General features: G+C 39.9%; 1 protein-coding gene across 2 annotated transcripts; it reads left to right on the top strand.

The window, feature by feature from the left end:
* Positions 1-8,931: 8,931 nt before the first annotated feature.
* On the top strand, positions 8,932-23,066 carry SCOC (short coiled-coil protein). 2 transcript variants are annotated; one of them, XM_062573954.1, is made up of 4 exons: positions 8,932-9,053; positions 19,833-19,904; positions 19,990-20,073; positions 20,631-23,066. In XM_062573954.1, exons 1-4 carry the CDS (start codon positions 8,948-8,950, stop codon positions 20,771-20,773), a joined length of 405 nt encoding a protein of 134 aa, XP_062429938.1. In that variant the 5' UTR covers positions 8,932-8,947; the 3' UTR covers positions 20,774-23,066. The 2 variants fall into 2 exon arrangements, with proteins under 2 accessions (XP_062429938.1, XP_062429940.1); XM_062573956.1 differs by lacking the exon at positions 8,932-9,053 and adding an exon at positions 19,281-19,341.
* The last annotated feature ends 766 nt before the right edge of the window (positions 23,067-23,832 follow it).

Here is a 23,832-nt window from a genome sequence, read left to right as displayed (position 1 = left end):
TATCACTGCTTCATTCTTTCCTTCTTAAATAGTTTATTTGGCTTGGAAATCAAGCTGGTTCACTATGCATTTACTGTTTTCTCCCTTGCCCTCCCTTCTACTTTTACCTTTCCCAAATAAAACTAAATCTTCATTTCACTGTGAAATGACTCCCACCCAGGAAATCTGGCTAGAGAAACTGAATTAGCCCCTCAAGCACACACATAGGAGAAATCTTTGCAGCAGCTGCTTCCACAGTCCTGAAACCTTTTTTTTTTTTTTTTTTAGTAATCTTAAGTAAATAATAATTAAAAAAAATTCTAGCCTTCAGACATGGGAACAAAGTAGCCCCAACCATTGAAAAATTATGACTTAAGGATTCAGGTTTAAAATAATATGTCTTTTTCTTTTAATATTTCCGATATTTATTTGTTTTCAGCTTCTTCCAAGGTTCACATTCTTTCAAACTTTTATTCCCTATCACAAATCTTGCATTTTTAAAATAAAGTGTAAGATTCTTGCATCATAATTTCAGAAGCTGATTTTTTAAGAGAACATCAACTATTGTAAGACTCTCAATAAAACTCAGATCTGGCAATTCTACTTAATGACGCTGGCCACAATTCCATTAAAGTTCCTGGGAAATACTTCATCTACATACGGACTAAAACATGCCCAAAGGTTTCCTCCTACTCCAGAAACTGTATTTTCTTGCGTGAGGTCTCTCTCAATTGTGATTTCTCTGCTATTGTATTATTATAAGCATTATTGATGATCAAGTCCATTGAAAGCATTAGTCACCTTAAATAATTTATGTCTCCAGACTAGCTTCAGTCATAGATGCCATCAGTGATAACCTTATGCGGGGCTGGAAGGGGAAGGGGAGAGAGAAGCGTGACTTGCACTGTCAAAAAAATAGCACAGCTGCAGCTTAAATACACAAGGTCCAATAAGCAAGACAAAAAATGCTTGAGCACTCATGCCACAGGATTACATTCCAGCAAGGATTTCTATGAATAGTATATAATAATCTCAGAGTTTTTTTAAAAACAGATACATAATGGGAAACATGAGATCTTAAAATTAGGTATTTGTCTATAAATATTGATAACATTTGTTAAAGTATGTAACTTTTATTAAAGATATATGTACACAGCTTTTGCCCTTCTCATTGCCACTCTTTTAGTATCTGACTACTGATTGATTGACACTTAGCTTATTCTGCAGAGTGTTCCGCTGGCAGCCCAGCACAGAAATGTGGCAGCCCATTTACTCACCTTGGCAAGTGACTCAGGGATGTGGCAGACCGAGGCGGGCAGGCCCCGAGAAACTGACAACCTCCAAATTTGTTTTTGCTGCAAGAACTGTGCTTGTTTGAAACCAGGCCTGGTGCTCTGGACCCAGCCCCCTTTACTAGCTGTGTATGACAGAGCTGTGAAAAAGCAACAATGCCCTCTAAGGAAGCCTGGTGCACAAACTACGCAAGACCTCCACCGCCCTCTCTCAAAGCCTGCAGCAACAGCGGACACCTCAGACTCAGAGTACTTGCCATGAAGATGATCAAGTCAAAGGCAGCAGAATTCAGGCTGTACAAAGAGTCTAGAATTTGATTTTTCAAAACAGTAAATTTGAAACGGCAAAAAAACTTACAAAAAAGAAGAATCACTTAAAGTACTAAGATTCAAGGAGAAGATACAGAATAGACTGGGCTGACACACTGTTGGACTGCGTACTTGTGGCTGTCTAGGCACAGCAGCGCAGGGCTCAGTGAGAGCCAGCTTACCCTGCTCCTGAAGCCAGCAGTAATTCTGAAGCCAGCATTCAAATCTGTGTTGCTAGAGCTAGACTGCTCAAGTATACATACTAGCTACCTCAGCACCAGAACAGAGATACTAGTGATCTCAGCACCAGAGCTGGCACAAAGAACATTTCTGACTGCATTGAGAGCCACTCATTGTTGCAATTCTTTTGTGAAGTAAAATCCATTAGTATTTTATGATTTTATTGTTTGTTAATCAATAAACTTTGGATTAGATCTCCATCCATTTAGCAAATGCAAATTTTAATGAATATGCATTTAAGAGCTGAAGTCTTCTGCATTCAGCTGCACTGTGGAACAGAGAACATACAAGTTAGCAGGTTATAGAGCTAATGGCTTTAAGAAGGACCAAGCGAAGAGAAAGATTCCTATGTTCTCACTGGTCATATTTACTTCAGGAGGATGCTAGTAGCCAGTCACATAAAAGGACATTGCTAAAAGCATAAGAAATAGTTATCCTGAACAGGGTTATGCACCGATCATTTTTCTGCATCTATGTTTTATAGAGCAGTGGATGAAATACTAAGTATGAATGTAAAGTGGAAAAAAAAAAAAAGAAAAGAAACCAAAAACACATGGTGTGTGTTGGGGGGAATTGTTCATCTTTAAACTGCTACTCACCAGTGAGCTAACCAACAGTCTCCTAATATCTTTAATGAATAAAATAAAATGTTATTAGATATGTAGAAATCACCTGAGCCAATTCTGTTCCTGAATAGTACTGTCTCTAGAATTAAAAATCAAGGGAGTGAAGTAGAATGAGTTTCTCTTTTTATTCAAAGAGAAAAGCAGTTTGATGGTTTTGTTTCTGAAGTCCAATGAAAAGTCCTGTTCTGTTGCATGCTGCATATGCTGAGTCACTTAGTTAAGAATTATGAGAAGATCCACTCGATGAAAAAGAAAGGAGAGGAAAATGGAAGGGCAAGCACTAGTAAAATGTAAGTAGGCTCACCCACTGCCCAGCCACCATCTGGTTTTATAGGAACCATAACAGCATTAAATTTTAAGGAGTATTTGAATTAGACTGGAGCACTAGATATTTTTAATTTTAGTAGGCAAATATTCTCCAAGTGTATACAGGCTCATGAAAGGAAATCTGAGATTTGAATGGACCAATGTGAAGGAAAGTAGGTCTATTTCAAGACATTCATACCAGATGTTCTGAACAAGTTACTCACTTTCAGATAGAGTTCTGGATCCAAATGAAAAAAGTTACTTGTGCAAAAAAACAAAACAAAACAAAAAACCCCAACCCTTCAAACTCTGTAGGCACTTATCAAAATTAATGTAGTAAGTGGGTGGGTATGAATGCAAGTGGGTTCTTCTATTTCCAGGCAGCCAGCTGCAGATGCAGCTTAAGAAGCAGCACTTGCAAATGCTGATATTCATTTGCATACATGTCTTCAGTTTTCAAAATGTACCTCAGCATTTACAAGACTGTATCAGCCACAACATAGCTTGTAAGTATCTTAACCTGATAAAAGGAAAGAGGGAAGAAAGAGAGGGGAAAAAAATCTACCTTGGAGAATTATTGACAGATATTGATATATACCTCAGTTTACTGGTTAAATCTGTGAGAGAAGTTTAATGCACTTCTGTCAGCACCTGTTCTGCAAGCATGTTATTGTTATACACTGTCAGTCAGACTAGCCTGGAATACGCCATGAATTTACTAGTAATATCACTGCTTTATTAGCATGCATTAAACATATGAGCTGCAGTTCCTTTCTGTCAAAGTTCATTATAACAGAAATGCACTGGCAGCTGTCACTTCCTAACATGGTGCATACTTTAAAAGTGCTGTATTTTACATACTGTGTGAAACTGAAAACTTGGATGCATTTTTATATTTTTGGTAAAAAAAAAAAAAACACTATAACTACTTTGTTGTGTTAAAAAGTATGAGCAAACTTGGGCAAATATTTATTACATTCAGAGCTGGATTCTATTTCTCTTTACTCAGAGTTTATTGGCTTTAATGGAAACAAATAAAAATCAAGAATTATTTCTGTGTTTTGTTTTTATATGTGGTGATTAAAAGTAAAAGCTCAAACAATAACACTTCTTTGGACATCTGCCTTGGAATATGCCTAACTAGACTTGCATGCTTCAGTTATGGCTTTAATTTTAAGGAGTATTTTAAATACTCTGATTTATATATATATATATATGTGTGTGTGTGTGTATATATATATACACACACATGTATATATATACATGTATATACACATGTATATATATATATACATACACACACACATATATACACACACAATAAAATATTATATAAAATTTAAATACTTTAAAAGTAATTATAATTTTTTTAAATTTCTCTATCTGCTTTCAGTTAGAAAAATTTTCAGAGAATTATTTAGTAAGGATAGGAGACTGCATTCGCAACAAATGGAAGGAAATATGCCATCGGCCAATCTTTCACTCCCAAGGATACAAAATATAGTTCTCCTACTTCAGAATCTCTTCCTGGCTTAATACACTATGTTGCTTAGATTACGTACATCCACATTTGCAAAACCAGCCTTAAGATCAGACTTTCTCTTTATGAAATCACCATGTAACAAAAATAGAAGAATGCATTAACATTTGAGACAGCGCAGCATTAGCCAATGGATTATCAATCACTATAACTGTGCTGTTACAAGGATGTAACCCACTTGGACCTTCTGACTTTGTCCCAGTATTCTCTGAAGCAAACAAACTCTTTCACTTGAGTGTTTTTGTGATTTTTTTTTCCTACTACAGATATCCAGAATGCATCAAGGCGCTACTAGGTGTCTCTGTAGAATAACATCTTTGGAATAAGGATTCCAATGAGATTTTGTGAGGTGGTATACGTGGCAAAACATCTCTCAACTTTCTAACCTCCTGACTCCACTCTTTCTTATAGCCTTGCACAGCTAGAATGAGATTTGAAATACAGGCATGGAGAAAAGTTTCCAAAGCTACCACAAAGCCAATCACAGCTATGCATTCCCAGAGGTAACAAGTTGGCCCTATAACAGGAGCACAGCAAGCTGGTGAAGAGGGCTGTTGAATAATTTGATGCTATAGTTCGGTTCACTTCATAAGTGCAAGGCCGAGCCCTGCATAAAACGTGCTGAACTGAAGTCTGCCTCAACTGAGCTAGAAGTGCTGTTAAACTGTTAATATAAATAAGTGTCACAGTACATGCAGTGGTTCAGCTACGGTGTTCCATATATCTGTACTTAACTCCAAGCCAACTTCCTTTTTAGGTCATTATTAAATCATTTTAATTAGCAAATGGTTACATGGTACTTACAGTAGTAAAAATGCAAACAAGCTACTACCAGGCAGATTAGAGCTACGATGTTTTAAATCTAAGGACTGAAACCCTCCTATAATTGTGTATTTTATACAAAGTGGCCCATTTTGATACAAAATCCAGTGCTTGGAGAGTCATTTCCGTTCCAAACTCAATGACATTCCTGGGCATTTATGTACTGCTTTCATGACGGTCATATCCAGACAGTGCTCAGCTAGCATATTTGTTATCAATACTCATCAGAACTGGCCTAGCACAAGGCTACAACATCCCAGGTGCTGTTGCTCTAATGCCCCATGAAAGGCTCACAGACAGACAGCCTCTCCTACCCTACCCTCCGTAACCTTCAGTTTACCCACCCCTGTTTAAAGAGGCAGACAGACAGCTGCTAGGTACTCCCCAATCTCTTTTCAATATACTAATGAAACCCTGAGTAAGATAAACTGATGGTTTACAACCAAACTTTTACTTTACATTAATATCCATTACTCCAGTAAAAGTAATTTACAGATGGAAATAGCTAAGCTCACTGTGCTCTGAGAGTTAATTCCAAGACACAGGTTTCTTTTAAGTTGTTCAGAGTACCTCTGTCTACAGCTATTCCTTACTGCTCTTCCTCACAAAACAAATACGATGACAGAAAAAAAAAGAAAAAAAAGGTACTTCTCCTTCACACTTACATGGCACCCAAAATATCAGGCCACCAACAGAAAAAATATTTCTCACCACAGCACTCAGACAAACAAGCTATGGATCTAATTCTACATTGCCTTTAAAGATATACCACATGGGTGTATGTTTTAAATGTGAAAAACTCTGTGTGCAAGAAAGATGAAACAACATCTTCAGAGCCCTCCTAGTTAAACCCCATCCTTCTCTGTTGGTAAATCAGTCGCTGTTTCTATGAACCAGCTGTGGAGATCTCCCACAAATCCAACAGATTCCCAGATGTCCATGAAAGGCAGTCTTCTGGGAAACAATGCAGCTCTGTAAATAGCAGAGTGACACATGTGTCTGACTATATGCAGGTGTGTGTGTACACACACATATATATATATATATATATAAAATACACACACATATATACAGATACACACACATATTTATACAGACACATACATATACACACACACACACACACTCTCTTTATATACGTACCTACTCTTTATGCACTCTTCTTCTGCAGGAGCAATGGGAGAAGCACTGACTGAGGGAATGAAGTATGCGATCTGACCAAAGATCTTTCAAAGAGGCTTTTAATGAGCTCTGAAACACACTTGCAAAGCAGCCTTATTTTTGAGCCTTGTAGCCAGGATTCTGTATGCCAGGAAGAATAACTCCTCTGGTTACCTGCTCTTCAGTGCTGTATGAAGTGGAATGCTCTTGGTGTTGCCTTACTCCAGAAGTTGCAGGGATCAGTACCTTTCACATGAGACTGCCAAACTCCTCCCTCCAAATCACGTTCTCCTGCACCCTGAAGAGTCTCTTACTCCCTCTAACTAAAATACAGCTTTTATTTTGCATCACCTTTACTAACGGCTTTGATGTAGACATAGAAAACAGGTGCACAACTTCCACATTCACTATGCTACTGTGGGAATTTGTCTAAAAACAACTAATAATGTACATGGAAATTGTAAATCCACCAAAAGAAGACTATATGGCCAATATAATAGAACCATATTGACCTAGGCAAGAAATGTTAATTAAAAACTTTAGACACTGGCTGCACAGTTCAGACAAGATATACCTTTTAGTTTCACACGTATGATTTTACAAAATTCAGAAGTAATGAATTACATAATTGTGTGTATTTTTTGATCTACCCTTCCAAAATGAGTTAATGAAATATTTCAACCATATATAACATGTATGAAAATAGTAAAGGACAAAAATAAAGATCAAAATGTTTCCCCTTTTTCTAACTTTGTTATAGTTACTATAGACTTTATGAAGCATGCTATTGCATCAGTGAAAGAAAAAAGAAACAGAACCACCACCACCAAAGAAAAACAAACAAATTTCAACATGACAACATACAATGATAATTAGCAGCTAGGATTGGGCAATGGCTGGGAAAAGACCAGGCGACAACAGTTAAACCACATGTGGATATATGACAGCATGATTACCTGCTGAAAATTCCATTAACTGCTTGTTTTCTCACTTCTCCTCTTCCACTGTTCTTTTTTCATTCAGAATTTACAAGCAAACGTATAACTTTCTAGAAACATCTATAGTAAAACACTTGGACTTCAGCTTTTACCCATGAAACAAATATACTACACAATCCTATACAGTGTCATAAAATTAAGTCCTAGCTCTCGATGAGAATCACATTCTAGGTAAAGAGAGGCTCCACATTTCTTTGGTGCTTGTCAGCTCTGTCCACAAATGTATCAATTAAGAACATTAACTTTTGTAATACTCAAGGATTTGGAATTAAACCAGATAATCTCTTTTACACAGACTACTCAAGATCAGAAACGCATTTTTTTTGTTTCACATTGCTTAGAGCTAAATTCAAATTAATAACTTGAAACTCTATTCTGAAAATGCAACATGCTTAATTTTCAGTACTTCCTGAAGACAGTTGTCGGTAACTTTACCCACACCAATAGGAAAAAATCATATAATAAAATTAAAGCATGCACAAACATTAAAGTATCGGGGGGGGGGGGGGGGAAATGAACAGCATTACATCTATCATTTCTGTAAGCTGCATCACTTCCATGCCTCTGTGTTTAATGTCTTTAGGCCCTTTTCTCCTGCAAACTTATGTGCATTTACTTCTGTACATAGAGGCTACCTCAGGAGTCTAAATTAGGATTATGGTTGTGAGAAAGACAAACTATGAATTCTGAGCACTCTTTCTTTAGTCAGAAAATGCTTCACAAAACCAAGATCTAATTTTTAGTGAGACTTCAGAGAGATTCCTAATTACAATGAAAAAATCCTTTGTCCATATCCTAAGTTTATAGTCTTTTTCTGGAAACAAATTAATTAAAAATAAACCAAGCCAGGCAGACACTGAACCTGCAACCCCATGAATAAGAAATGATTCCACTTTCAGTACATTGTCTTTGATCAAAACTGGAGCCATTCATAACGCTAAATAAGTTGAAATCAACATTCTACTATATGAATGCAAAAAGGAAGCTATTTCTCAATAAGAGGTAAGTTGCCTGAGATGAATTTCCTATTTATATGTTCAAACTACATTCTTTTTCCTTTAGATACCACATATGTGTCCAAACAAAACCTGAAGAGGCAAGCTTTTTTTTGTTTCAACTACATTTCTCTTTCTTCCCCCTACCTACTACCACAGAAGAGCACATGCTTACTTATGTAACTTCACTTGCACATACTACCCAATTGATTTTAATGTGACTCTTCACATAAGTAAAATTACTCACATTCTCAAGTATTTGTAGATTAGGTTTTTAGTCTGCTGCTCCCAAATCTGTCCATTGTATTTGCTTGGGCTGTAAGTAACATTTCTGAACATTTAAAAGTTAAACTTTCCCTCCTTTCCTCTATCCAAAGAAACAAACCCAGCCCTAGAGAAAAATTGAAAAACAAATCTCATTAGTATGAAAACACAATTCTTCCATAAAACCTGCCTGAAACAATAGCATTTGCTCAGCATGTATCTGACAAAGCTGTTACACTCTTTAACCTTCTAGTTTAACAATTTCCAGAAAAGAGCTCAAGGTTCAGATGAGACCGGACTGAAAGACAGACGTGTAGTTGCCGACAGAATCAGATAACACCTGTGTGGCGTATGGACTCATTAAAGATTTAACAAGAAAAGTCACATGCACACTGAAAAATGGCTGACAACTGCCATGCTTAATGCTCTTAAACTTTCCTCAAAAGAAGGAAGCAAAATGGAGTTACCTCTGGATGAAGATGACGACACTTTCACCAACATTTCTTTGGCAGATGATTCAGGTAAGAAACTACAGAAATCTAGTGAAGAAATACAGATTCTATTAGCTGAATAATAATACCGGGTGAACAGAGATCTCTTGCTCCTCATTATCAAGTGCAGTGTATTTTTAGAAAATGCCCTTTAGTAAACTTTTCTAGTTATATAGTTGAATAAGCCTTATGATTAATTAAAAATTGAGATTTTGGCAGTGTAAGGGCTATCATAGTTTTCAAATAACAGCATATATATATGTTAATATATACTTGTTATCTGAGCACACAGTCTTTCACTTGTTTAGAAAGAAAAAATTTCAGAAGTGTTAACTTAGTTGTTATTAACATCAAAAAAAATACAGGTAGTCCCAGCTTTTCCTCGTGAACGTAGAAAGGCACGGTTTGACATGCTCTAACGAGAGCTCACCAAAAGCAATACAAATTAATTAGTAATAGAAATGAATTGATCCATTTAAATCCCCATTAGTAAGCATTTTATAGTTTTTAAGGAAACTACAAAAGTAAAGAATGTCTCTCTTGCCCCTCTAGCTCATGGAATAAAAATGTTTTGGAATGAAAGGCAGGAAATTTCTATATTCTGGAAAAATAAAGTGAATTAATATGAATGATAATAAGTTATTTAGAAAGGTATGGCCAGAGTATCAACTGTAGCATGTCAGTATGGCTGCCATAGACCTGTGCTAATTTACACTAGCTTCTGGATTGTTGATTAAAGAAAGAAAAAATATGTTTTTTTTTCTTTTTTTAAAGATTGATGAATGTTATTCTAAGTTCTGTCCTTCGTACCTGGTAGATAAAAAGCATAGAAAGTTAACCTTATTTTTTGAAAGTAGTTCTCCAGCAATGTCACATTAGTGTGACGGTGCTGCAATGGATGTTTTTATTTATTTATTTATTTATTTAAGTATATAGCTTAATGATGCATGTGGTTGACTTGAACTAGTCACAATAAGATAAGTTTGCTGTCCTTGGTGCAAGTCCTGCAGTAATGCAGTGTCTTCTCCTGAAAGTGAATCTGAGACAATTTTCTGCAAAAGTGCAGTAAGTCTCCTATGATACCATTTCATAACTTGCTGCACAGATAATAAAAGGGCAAGAACAGATGAGGGATACTACACAGTGGCAAGATTGTCCAGTCCTTGAGACATCCAGAAGCAGCCAAGTTAGGAATGACTCCAAAATACTGGGAGAGTTTTGAATCTGCCGAGTCTCACAGAAGATTTTTGCTCCATTACTTGCCTAATCTTTTGGTATATGTCAAGGTGCTTTTCTATGTAAGGCAAAAATCCTCTAGCCTCATCTACTACTCTAACGCCAGCACCCTCCCAGCTTGAAAAATGTTAATAGAGATGAGAAAAATGGAGACACAAAGTCAAAATCCCTCTCATTCAAGCACCAACTTACAGCAGACACCATGGTTCAAAAAACTTGAAGTTTGACTTGTAGAGAGGCTAAGTTGTGCAATAGTAAAGCCAGCCTATGCATTCAGGACTTGATACTCACTAATGCTTAAGCCCTGACAGATACCACTGATGTAAAAGTAACTGCTCAGCAGCCATGCTATTAAGGCTCTGCTACACCTCAGAAACTGCACCTCTAAAATTACTAGACTCTTGACTGCAGTAACACTCCCAAAGTCAGAGGAAGCTCATGTTCACATCAGGAAGAGGACTTTGCTCCTGTGCTATTCCTTTCTATTCTGAAATTCAGTCCCTCTCCTGAGTTACACAAACATTGTTACTGCTTATCAGACTGTAGCGAGTTTTTTTTTTTTTTGATAACTACTTCCAGACACGATTAATAGTTCTCTTCTTCATCCAAAATTAAACAAATAAGACATGTAGCAAGCACTGCACAAAGATCTGAACTACAGCTGAGTTGCTCTCCGAAAAGAGTAAACTCCTCGTAATACAAGATCTGCTACCAATACCAGAGCATTTTCCCAGTAGTGAAGAGGGAGGGGGAGTCACTCAAAAGTCAAAAGAGAAATTCAGAGTAACTGAAAACAAAGTGAAGTTTTCAGGTAAGCTTTTAACTTGAAGGTAGGGGGAGTGAGTGAGGGAGAGTGAGAGAAAATAGTAAGGTTCATGGTGAACCTGATAACCTGCTCTGTTTGTTCTGACAGTGAGCAACATCTGGAAGCTAGAGAGACGATGAGAAAATTCTAGCCTACTCTAGGAAGAGACTTAAGATCATATGCTCTGCAGCATATGATTTTCGTTAGCTGTTCCAACAGAAATTAAGACTAATTAATATGACCCTGGAGGGCAGAAGCTGACAAAGAGAATAGGCCTTATGGCTACAACAGTTAAGACTGGAGAAGAAAACCAATTACAGGTGAGCAGAGGCTGGAGGGGGAGAAAAGTACTACACAGAGAGAGACAAAAACACTCCTTAGGATTGACAGCAGCAAGTTCACACAAGGAATAAAGAAACAGGACAAACAAAATATGGATCTTGAAATAAATCATAAACAAGTAGACTTTGCCTGAGGATGAGCTGATGATGTAGAAGCAAGTGTTCTATAATTAAAATTTAAGTAGGATCACAAACAATTACTAGCTTTAATGAACTACATTATATTTGCACTCAGCACGTAAGACTCTCCCTCCATCTTTTAAAACATACTAACATAGATAAGTGGAAGGATGTGTTACATATATACAATCTGATAACATAACCAGAAAACAAACAAGTCTTCATAACAGAGCTTCTTTAGTATAGGGAAAAGCTATTGTGACAAAGCAACAGGGGTTTCTGAGCCTAATTAACTGAGTGCAATCTATGAATATTTAATAGCTATTGCTCTTTCTAAGCGGCAGTATTTTGCTAGTCATTAAGTACACAGGTATCAAAAATAAATCACTTTAATGTAAATTAGAATTAAAATGAAATGGTAGCAAGAAAAAATTCTTAATCAATATGTTAATAGCAATATCAAAAGCCTTTGAAACCAATGAAAGCATTCATTAATAGCATTTGTGAGAGGTAAAAATTATTTTCACCTCTAGTGAAAGAAATACCCTTTTATTTACAAAATCATAGCACTTGATTGATAAACTTCCCCCACAAAATTACAGACCCAAATGAAAGTACAGAAGAAATTAAACCCAAAGTAAAACCAAACAGTGAAATAACACCTAACAGTTGCATAAACTTCTCTCTCTCTTTTTTTTAAATACTGTTTCCCAGAAAGCCAATATCAAGGACTGAATTTCTCATGTACAACCCTTTTTAAAAAGTAGAAACAACCCTTTAAATACTTAGGCCTAACTTAATAAAACAGGAAAATAGTTTTCCATCTCGTTGTTACCAGAAAAGCTTTATGAAATCTGGCTAAAAAGTCCTTCCACAAAATTTGGTGACATACATACAGCAGATGATTACAAGGAAGAGCAGATTGGTAACCAGCCAACATTATGTCATATATGTTGGTATTTACAGCCTGACACTGCAAAGATTGCCATTCATTTCATCCTCCATCTTGTATGCACTAGTTAAAAAAAAGGCTTGTTCAGTTCCTCATTCTGCATTCATCTGTGTGCAGTCAGTGTACAAATGAACACATGCACCCCTGCACAAACTTGCAATCAGATAGGGTACAGTTCCCTCAGAGGGGACACCTCTTTAGAATTAATGAGAAAAAGCAGCTTTGCAAGGCTCCCTTTTAGTAGGCTTTCTAAAGAGGCTCCCTTCCTCCCCCCCCCCCCCCCCAACGGTATGCTCACAGATTATCTCATCCAGTGAAATCCCATGCTCGTTTGGTGCCTAAGGCTCTACCACAACATAGACAGCAATTATGGGCATACGCAATAGTTAGATCGATGTGAGCTAAAAGTGCTGTTCATTTTGTATAATAATTCGATTTTGTCTGGAAAAGTACAAACTAAAAGCTACCCACAAATTCTGCATTTGACAAAAGTCTGTGTTTAAACTGTGGCTGTAAATTTGCACAAGGTATTATGTGCTACAAGCCTCTTGTGGTTGTTGGGAGAGAATAACAATAGTTGTACAGAAGTGCACAGAAAACAACTTCACTTCTTGGAGGCTGTCATCTCTGTGGAGAAACAAAATAGTAAAGATTTGGCATAAAGGATCTGTACTAGCTACTACTGTAAAGAAAAAAGTATTAAGCCAGTAGTATTCCTTATCATCTTTTTCTTTGTGGTAATGCTAGTTAAAGGAGAAATGCTACGGTTCAAATAGTAAAATCATCTCAGAAATACATACAATACCTTCTGTTGATGAAATGGAGAATACATTTCTATTCTACTGATGAACAGTAAAGCCTCTGTTATCAGTGAGCTTTCGCTGGCATCTCTAGTGCCTGAAACATTGCCAAAAAGGAAGTGAAAGGCTTGTTGGTTTGCACTGTGTACCATGGAAAAACAGGATGTACACAAGTTTTAGAAATAAAACATTTGAAGCTGTTTGCTATCAGCAGCGATAGACTACTAGAATCTGAGTCAAAAGCAATAAAATTACCTCTCATAGTTTTATAACTGTATGCACACATGCATTCAAGTTAGCTCCTATTGATGCCTAACATCCTAGAGAGGTTGTTGCTATTTTAAACAAAAATGCTTTTTTCAGTGAAACTAAATATATTAATTCCTTTTGCCAGTAATGTCAACTAGTTTTAGGAAATTGTAACTGGAACTTACAATATATATAAGTATAGATAATTGCATTTGTACATGCAATTGTACAGTGAAATTTGCTCTTCTTTTAAATTGAAGATAACATAAGGCATATAATAATACAGTATCATGAATGCCTCTTCCCCTGCTTTGGCGAAACTCCTCAGAGAATATTATAAAAAGAATAATAAAAAAAAAATGGATTAGCACTGGTTCTTACTTCAATTCAAGGTAATTTTTACTTCAGGATCATTGATGTCTTGCTAAAAAATATAAGCTGTGTAACTTTTCAGTCAGCAAATCCACTCTACCTGAAGCAAAAAAATCTAATGTGTAACGTAAAAACACATTAATAAACAGAAAGATTGAACAGCAGAACATTATTTAGGGCAGTATTCAAGTATTTCCAACAATAAAAACAATCCTCTTTTCTTCTTTAAACAGCATTGGATGAACATTAGTATGTTGTTATGCTGTTCTACAAGACAAAACAACCAATTTGCGGCATTTGTGAACATTATTTCATTGTCTTTATACGGTATATTTTCTCTGAAGAAGAAAGCAATAAATTCATAAACAAAAAAAAGGGGGGGGGGAGAAAAGCTTGGCATTGGTTATGCCAAACCACTTGGCCTTGTGCTGTATATTCCAAAGACCCAAGTAAACAGCTACCAAGTTGACCGATTTGCATTTACTTACATGCAATTAGTGTTTACCCCTTTTGCCATTCCCAGCAAGTGAGGAACTACAGAGATGCAAATGCTGCCAGGTCCCTGTCAAGTGGAAGCTAGTCTTTAGGAAGACAAATCTGATTGGTACCAGAAGTAGTATATGACTTCTATACATTTCTGAGATTAGACACTAATGGTACATTCAAATCACTACAACTAATCACAGCATAACCACCCACCTACTGTGTTGTAGCTTGCTTTCCATGTGTTATCCCAAAGGAACATGATGCAGCTTTTTAAGATGGTATATTTTATGTAAAGGCATAGACAACAAGCAGGGGCAATATTGTTCTTCTATGTTCCTTGCAATGCTCCAAGGAACAGCCCCCAAACAAGACTTTCCATAGTAGCAAATTTAAAGAGCTGGAAATTACACTTTTTAAATATAAAAGTTAATGATACTATAAACTGATAAAGAAGTGTTATACAAAGGCTTCAGCTGGCCTGCTTCAGTCAAGCAGGAAACCAAGCACAGTGTCTTCATCAAAATGGAAGACACTGTGCGTTATAAAAGAATTTGGCAGGGGGGATGGGCCAGGAGAAACATACTCTAAATCCAAATAGCTTGAAACTCAAAGTGCACAACAAATTTAATTGAGAGTGTAGTACCCAATGCAAGACAGCTAAGCAGCTCTGAGCAGCTATGCTAAGCTTCTGTGGGTTTAGTTGATTTCTCAAAAAATATCTTTTTTTTTTTTTTTTTTTAATGTGGTAATATAGCGTCTATTTAGGAGCCTGGGATCCAGCTTTTTGCATTAGAAAATAGCAGGAGGGTAGGAAGACAAATCTATTTATGTGAAAGCAAGATGAGCTAGGTCTGCTCTCTGTGGAAGGTGCAACCTGCAGCATCAACCCAGCTGTCTCGGTTCCTTGACTGGGCAGATCAGGGATGTGCTATCACTCCCTACTAGCTCAACGCTTTAGTATCCTTTCCTTGGAAATCAGGTGAAGGTGGGGAAGGAAGAAAATATATGCACAAATCTTACTCTGACATGGAATTGGGACATAGCCAGGCCACAGACAAACCGTTTCTGATCTTTAGGACTCACGAGCATGGGCCAGCTCCTTAATCACAGGTCCTAGGGTAAAGGGCATTAAGCACCTACAATAGGAAGGTGTATTGTGTAAAGTCCAGTATGCTCAAATGTGCCACAGTTTAAAGCTAAGGAAGCCTCTGTCCAACTCCTTAACACTAACCTGACAACACAGAGCAGTATGCAGACTAAAGCCTCCATCTGTTCTCTGCTGGCAGCCACTCTGTGCAATGCTAACAGTAGAGACTGTTTTAAGTAAATAAAACACAAACTCTCACACAGAATTTTTGAAAATAAGTTTCAGCCCAGTACATCTCAACACAGTTAAGAATAAAAAACAAAAACCCATGGTACACTCAGAATCCAAAACCAGGCAAAACAGACAAATGAACCCTCAACAGTATATGCAGCAAAACAGAAACAGTAGGTAAACCAGCATCTCTTAGAATTACTACTCTTTCATTTGCAACAGTATAGGAGCCAATATCTGGATCCCATTCAGTCACATTACTCACTATCAAAGATTCTTTACTTTTCTCATTCTGAGACAGTTCAGACAAGAAAGAGCAAGTGTAGTGCAGTGAGCAAAGAGTAATTTCTGCAAATGTGAGGGATGTTTCCCAAAGATTAGCCTGTAAAGATTTTTTCTTCCTCTACAGTATAAAACACAGGAGGTTTCTTCATCTGGTAAGCAAGCTTTCCATCCATTCTTCTGTACCTGTTTATAAATCTTGGCCATATTTCCTCTTCCTCCCCCTCCTACTCTGCCCCTTAATCATAGTGTTGGAGACTGTCTCACTAGAGAGAATTAAGAGAACCTGCTGATTGCCAAGCATGCCACGTAACAAGCACAATAGGCAAGATCATAACAGGGTGACGAGCACCTGTCATTTTGAAAACAGCAATCAAGGAGAGTTACTAAAAAGTTCCTAAAGCCCAGCTACCATCTGAGAGGACTGCTTGCAGGGATTAAGAATTTCTGGGGTTAAAAGGCTTTTTTTTAGAGAAGATAATACACTTTGTTCTAAGTAGACCAACTAACAGAAGGAGGGAGGGGAGTAACAATATTAATTTTCCAATACAGACTCTAGCATCTCTAATTAAAACATGTTTTCATAGCTTCAACAACGTTCATTCTAATCTGAATTCATCTGCTAGTGAAGTTAAACCAATTATTTAATTAAGAGAATTTTAACTGTGGAGGCATTCAGAAGACGCAAGATATTAGAAAGACATATTTTCCATAGCATATTAAAAAATATATATAGTAGAAGACACACTTCTCAAATGTCTATACCTTCCTCCACATGTAAATGGCATCAAATTATTTAATTAAAATGGGATATATTTCTGTCCTACCACTGTAACATAGAGGTCAAGAACCAGCCAGAAAAGTTTCCAGAAACCTGATAATAAAAGGGTAAAAAGTGGCAGCTTCAGATTACAGCAGATCACTCCCAACTTGACCAATATGAGGCTTGAGTGTAGAAGTAGAAACCCCCTTAAAAGGTAACAAAATTTCTCAGTCATCATCCTTGTTTTGCTCTTCTTTCTGCCATCTCTACCGCAAATGAGTAGAAGCTTGTCTTGAGCCAAATTACTTCAATACACCTGAGTAATCAAACATAAGCACAGGTGTATTTAAGCATAGAACCTGTTTCACAGGCAACATGCTAATTTAATATTTCAAGCTGAAGGTGCTCAAACATCTTAAAACATCAAGATATTTCCTATTCAAAACCATGAAAATTATGAACAAACAGATCCAACTTTTATTAAAAAGTCTGATCACACAGAGAATCTCAAATCTCATAGTGCTGCCATTAATGTAACTTCTTTAATGTTTTGTTCTCCGTTGGTACAGTACTTACAGCAATAGGATTTTGGTCAATGTTTGCATCTTCTAGACATTCAAAAATACAAGTAATGAATTATAGTAATGGAAAGTAGCTCCCTGTAAGAGTGTATAGCAAGCCTCAAGAACAAAGAGAAATGATGGCTGTTCTTCAGCACCTCAGGGTAAGGAGCAGTTGAGTTATCATCTAGAGCAGAATACCCAGATACAAAATATCTATACAGATACTATGGGGTACGCAGTGCGGAGTCCCTTCAGTGAAACCATTAATGCAGGTCCTACATTATTTTTATTGTGGCTCACAGACTGTCCTACCAGGTCCAAAAGGAGTGTCCTGTACATGTCCTGCAAGGGTTTCACTGTAGTGACCTAGGCAAGTTGGCAGAGCCTTTGTGCAAATGCAAATAACTTTGGGGGAACACACCACAGAAACAGTAGTGCTGGTCTGGAGTTATTTAACCTGGCTCAACTAGAGCAACCATGCGAGGTTACTTAGGTTTCTTTGTGATACAGTCTCCAGCACTGTAAGATCTAGGAACAAGGTGCTAAATCACAGGTTTCTTAATCTGCATACTCTGTTTGCCAAAGGCTAATCCACTGGAAGTGGTGCAGCCAGGCCTGCACAGCACTGTACCTGAGCAGGTAAATCCTGCTGGACTCCAGCTGGTTGACAGCTCCAGCCAAAAGCTTTCATATACAACTGGGAGTTAACTGAGATCACACATTTGTGGCTTTTTTGCAGCTTTTCTCAGGCTTTTCGAGACTACACAACACTGAAAGAGTTACATACTGAAGAAAACATGCCTTACTTAAGGTCTTCTGGACAACACACAGAGTGATAAGGACCAGGTGGTCTAAATATCTGCAGTAACACTTGGTTAGAAAATGAATTTGTTTTTACCAGAAAAACAAGTTCGTTGATACAATTTTAGTTACATACTTATTTTCGTTATTTCCGCTATTATTCAACGGCGTGATTTAACGGTAAAGGACTGAAGGTGATTAAAAGCAAATAAACACCCCACCCCACCCCCCGCCTCACCTCCATGGAGCATTTCCCCGGCCACCGCGAGGGACGCGGGAGCTGTGACAGCCTTTCCCGGGCGGCAGAGGGCCCCCTTGCTCCACACGCCGCTGCCTGGCCTGCCGCGCCGCGCGAGGCGACCGTTAGGGCGCGCGCGAGGCGGCGGCCGTTGGGGGGCGCGCGCGAGGCGGCGGCCGTTGGGGGGCGCGCGCGAGGCGGCGGCCGTTGGGGGGCGCGCGCGAGGCGGCGGCCGTTGGGGGGCGCGCGCGAGGCGGCGGCCGTTGGGGGGCGCGCGCGAGGCGGCGGCCGTTGGGGGGCGCGCGCGAGGCGGCGGCCGTTGGGGGGCGCGCGCGAGGCGGCGGCCGTTGGGGGGCGCGCGCGAGGCGGCGGCCGTTGGGGGGCGCGCGCGAGGCGGCGGCCGTTGGGGGGCGCGCGCGAGGCGGCGGCCGTTGGGGGGCGCGCGCGAGGCGGCGGCCGTTGGGGGGCGCGCGCGAGGCGCCCCGCTGCGCTCCCTTCGGGCCGGGCCGGCGGCGCCCTGCCCGTCCCGGTGTCACGAGGCGCCGTGGGATCTCGGTGCCATCCCGAAACTCACAGCCGCTCCGGGAGCCCCTAGAGGGGCCAGGGCGGCCTCCCAGGAGCGCGCCGCCACCGCTCGCCCCGGCGCAGGTGCGCGCTCCGGGCAGGGCGCTGTTCTCGCCCGAGGCCGGACCGCGGGCGCAGCCCTCGGAGCGGCCGCGGCCGCACGTGGCGGAGCCCCGCAGAGCGCCGCCGTCCTGCCGCCGCGCCGATTGGCCGCGGCCGGCGTCGCGTGCAGCCGCTGCGCTGCCCCGCCCGCCCCGCCGGCGGGCGCGGGGGGGTGCGGGGGAGGCGGTGCGCGCGCAGGGCCGGCGGCCGGGCGGCGGCGCAGGCGCAGGCGCGGCGGCGCAGGCGGCAGAGCGGTGGCGCCGGGCCGGGCCGGGCCGGGGCGCGGGGCGCAGCCCGCAGGGAGGCGGCGGCGGCGGCGGCGCGAGGTGGGGGCGGGGCGGGCGTTGGGCACCGCGGGCGGCTCCCGGCGGGACGCGGGGCGGCCGGGGCGGCCCTTCGCCGGCGGCGCTGCGGGGGGCAGCGGCGCGGGCAGCCCGGGCTGCGGCCGCGCCCGCCGGCGGCGCGGGCGGCGGGAGCCAGGCGGGCGCGGGCGCGGCGGGGGTCGCCGTGCGCCGCTGTAGCGCCCCGATAGCCGGTTCTAGAAAGATCCGCGCCGGGAGGCGGCAGCGGCCTCACTGAACCGCGCGGATGTGCTGTGTGGTCGGGAGGAGCCGACCTCACGCACCGGGGCGCAGTCGATCGAGGAACGATGCTTACGGACCACGCTGAAGGCTCTCACGCGCAAATTAATTAAAGACTCTTAGAAAACCGCTGTTTTGCCATAGGCTTAAGTGGTGGCTTTTCCATCGAAAAATCAAATGTAAATGCAGTTATTACAGTGACAGTTGCCTTTTCTAACTCTTGTTTCTTTAAACAGAACACTTCTCCAGAATACGCTCTTCACAAGTGGAAAGTGCCCATTCTGCAATGATGAATGCTGACATGGATGGTATGAGTTCTTAATGTTGCTATTCTTTGCTGTTATTTTTGCTATGCTACAGATACTGCATTAAAGCTTATATGATTTATTGCAGCTGTTGAAGCTGAGAATCAGTTGGAGTTAGAAGAGAAAACACGGCTTATTAATCAAGTTTTGGAACTGCAGCATACACTTGAAGGTTAGCAGCTTGGCCCATTAGATGTTTTTCTATAAGCATAGCATTAAACAGAAGAGCTGTTCTGCCTGCCTGACTCTGCAAGTGCTGCTGTCTAGAAGAAATGTCTTTTACACAGTTGAAGTTATATAAACAAGATCTCAGTAGAACCTTCAGTGATAGCAAGCAGGTTTTGTTTTTAGCATTGTGCAACGTAAGTGTTTGCTCAACTCTCCTAGCACCCAAGAGGCCAAAAGGGGTGATAAAAGGATCATCTTTGAGCCTGTTCATAATTGAAACTTTGTTTCCAGTTTAGTTTGCCATAGCTTGATTCAAGAATAGTCTGGAAAAGAATCAAGATACAGATTAACAAGTAACTTGTGTAACAAATTTGCCATAAAATACTGTGTAACAAATAATTTATGAAAAAATATCTTCAGATAAAACTTGGAGTAGCACAGCATTTTAAAAGGTAATACTATACAGCCTAACATGAATAGATTGATGTAGGCACACAGAATATATTCTTTGTTGTATGAAATCATGTCTAATGTTCCTTATGATTAATGTCACTTTCACAGATCTGTCAGCACGAGTAGATGCTGTCAAGGAAGAAAACTTGAAACTGAAATCAGAAAACCAAGTTCTTGGACAGTATATAGAAAATCTGATGTCAGCATCTAGTGTTTTCCAAACAACTGACACAAAAAGCAAAAGGAAGTAAGGGTTGATTCACGATGTTATTGTATTGCTGCTGTCTTTTTTGTTTTAATTGGCATAGGCTACATGAGCTAAATACCTTAGTTTGTGGCTTTACCAGATACCTGAAGACTGTAAGCTTCAGTTATAAAATGGAATTAAGAGCATCATCATGAACAGGAGACAAGTTTGTGTATTGTTAAGATTAAGCACTGTGCAAATGTAGTGTAGAAACTAACTAGGCTTTCATATTCATGTTTTAAAAATGGGCATATCTTGTTAAACTGGATTTAGTTTGTCAGATTAAACAAATGTGTCTGTTGGCTACCTTTGAGGTTTTAGGGTAGTGCTCTTGACTAGCAAAACAATATGATTATAAAATGGAAGTGTTGAAACCTTATTTAATATAAATATTTGAAGTCTAATTGCATCACCTTTTTCACTGCAAGTATACTTAGATTGCTGTATAGTACTATCCATATCTCTGAAAAGCAACTTTAAACAAAAACCTATAAGCCACTTAGTTTCTGTGAAGTAATAACAGTATAACATTATTTGCAGGGCTTGCAGAGGTGAATATTTATTTTCTTTTAATATAGAAAAAATAAGATTTTTGGGAGGGTGGACAGCAAGGGAAGGGGAAGCAAGAATAAGCAACTTGCATCTGAGAAATACTGAACTGATGCAATATCGGACTGTTTGTAGTTTGTAAGATGCACACTTCAAACCATTTTTACTCCCCTAGTTCCTCAGTGAACGATCAGGCACTGCGTCACAATGTATGATCTTCCAAAAGATTTTCAGTTGTGTGATTAAGAGTTATGAAAACACCCAGTAATAAGCTTGACAGAAAGTCAGCACTGTTCCTCTTGCTCATTCTGAAAACCTGCAGTGAGGAACTAAGAACAAGTCTTTGCTTGCCACCTTTTACCTTCCTCCTGGAGTGCCAAACCTGTCCTTACTTCAGCCATTAGAGCAACAGTTTTCCTGCCTCCAGGCCTAAGCTTGTGAAGTACCTCTTGAGGTGCACCACACCACCAAGGGGAAGAGGTGGCAGTGGAGGTAGTGGAGGCCTCTCAGACTGAGCTGCTCCAAGCAGTGCCTGGTGTCAAGGTGTCCTGTCTTACACTTGCTGGGTGGTTCGTTAGCAGGCTTTTAGGGGCACTCAGGCCACTCAGTGGGCCTCAGCGCTTCCCAGAGAGAGGGCACATCTGGCACGATCAGTATTAAGAAGAAAGCAGAAGCTAGAATACAAACAACAAACAATGTAAGCTTTATCAGTACTCAGTTACATCTGTTTCATCTTGCCAACAACAGCTTGTCTGTGGATATTATACAAAACTTATGTCTGCCTCTTAGGTAGTGAAGGCATTTTACCTTACCTCTCAAGAAAAGGAAACATTAGTTCAAGGTTTTCTTTCATCTTTGTTATGGTAGATTCTGAAAAATAAACAAAGCTGCAGGAACTGCATGAGTGAGTAGATGTAATGATAGAATAGACCCATCTCAAAATGCGAGTTTCTCAGCAGCTAAGCACTGCTCTTCCTCAACTGCAAGCAGGCCTTGTGAGGTTCCCTTCCCCTGAGAGAGGTGTCTCATTTGTCTTTATTTAAAATGGCTGTATAGCACTCCTCTTGGAGTGTCAGCATCAAATGACTGCAAACAAAGTACTAATTATGTCTTAAGGGTTGATTGTAAGCCTGAGTCAAGAAACCCGATTATGAAAAAAATTTTGGGTGCTATTGGGAACTTCACCCACCAAGGCAAAAATGGGTGATCTCATTTATGTGATGGGGGTCCTATAAACATCTAAAATTATTTTAATCTTCTGTGGACTGTTCTTTTTCCTTTTACTGCCTATCTAGAGCTCTGAATACATCTAAGAATTTCTAGCAGGTAGGATTAGTAACCTGGCTAGTAACCTACTTGGTGTCTGAAGGGTTTGAGGATTAAAAAAAAAAAAAAAAAAAAACAGCACTTGACTTATAGAAGTTACATTTCATTATAGCCATCCTAGCGTAAAAGCCATGTCACTACACGTTTTCATCTGCACTGTAAGAGATACTTACCAATGTCAAGAGGTAACAGAGCATGCACTTGTTAAATTTCAGCAATTCTCCTGAGATCAAGTAACCTTAAAATCATGGGTTTGTATTGTAAGACTGGATAGTGGTATTTTATCCATTTATGTATATAGCAGTCATTTCATCTTTTAACATTTAACATCCCACTATTGTGGCCTTCATTTAACTTATGAACATTTTAAAGATGTTGTATTTCTGACTTTACACTAAATAAAAGCTTTTGATTTGTCTGAATTGGTTTAATGTTTTTTAATCCAAAAACCATTCATCGGTATCAGTAATTGAAAGGTAGAAAAGTAAGTTTGTTGCTTAATTTTTTTTCTTTGAGATGAAGTCTGAAAGACCAGATGTGATTAGCAAATTTGGGGATTCAAATTAGACTAATTATTCACTTGGTATTTTCACCTATGGATCTTGTATTTCCATAGGCTTGTCTGTTAAAGGGGGGCAGGGAGTGACAGGAAAGGCTTGACCGATTGCATCCAGTGTCCTCAGAGCTAAAACTTGCACTGGTTCGTGTGCGTCAACTTTAACGTAAGTGATTTCTGCCTTTTCCTGAACAGATAACTAGCTCAATATTGGGCAGAAGCCAGACTTAGCTTCCACCTTCACCAACGTGTGATGAAATAACTGAGGAGGAATGAGCAGTGAGCAAACAAGAGAGCATACTGCTATATTAAGAAAAGTTTCACTTTTCTAAAGTGAAGCATCATCTGTTCCCTCTAAAAGCCTTCAGTCCTACTTAGCCTCCCCTAAGCAGAAAATTCTCACTCTGGGACTTGGCTTTGTCAGTGAGATGGCCTTACTCAGCCATGAAACAGGCCGGGGGAATGCAGCCTGCAGAGCTCTCATACTTGAGCCGTTCCAAAGACCACTGGCAATTTTAACAGCAAGGCGTTCTGGGACTGGATTATCATTAGTCTGTTAATTTCAAAGCACTTGCAAGCAGTCATGAAATCGAGATCAGGCTTTTTTTCTTTTCTTTTTTTTTTCTTTTTTT

The sequence above is a fragment of the Rhea pennata genome, chromosome 4 (assembly GCF_028389875.1).
Source record: "Rhea pennata isolate bPtePen1 chromosome 4, bPtePen1.pri, whole genome shotgun sequence".
Lineage (NCBI taxonomy): Eukaryota > Metazoa > Chordata > Aves > Rheiformes > Rheidae > Rhea > Rhea pennata.
The sequence above is the reverse complement of the archived record's forward strand: the minus strand, read 5'-3'. Positions and strand labels throughout refer to the sequence as shown.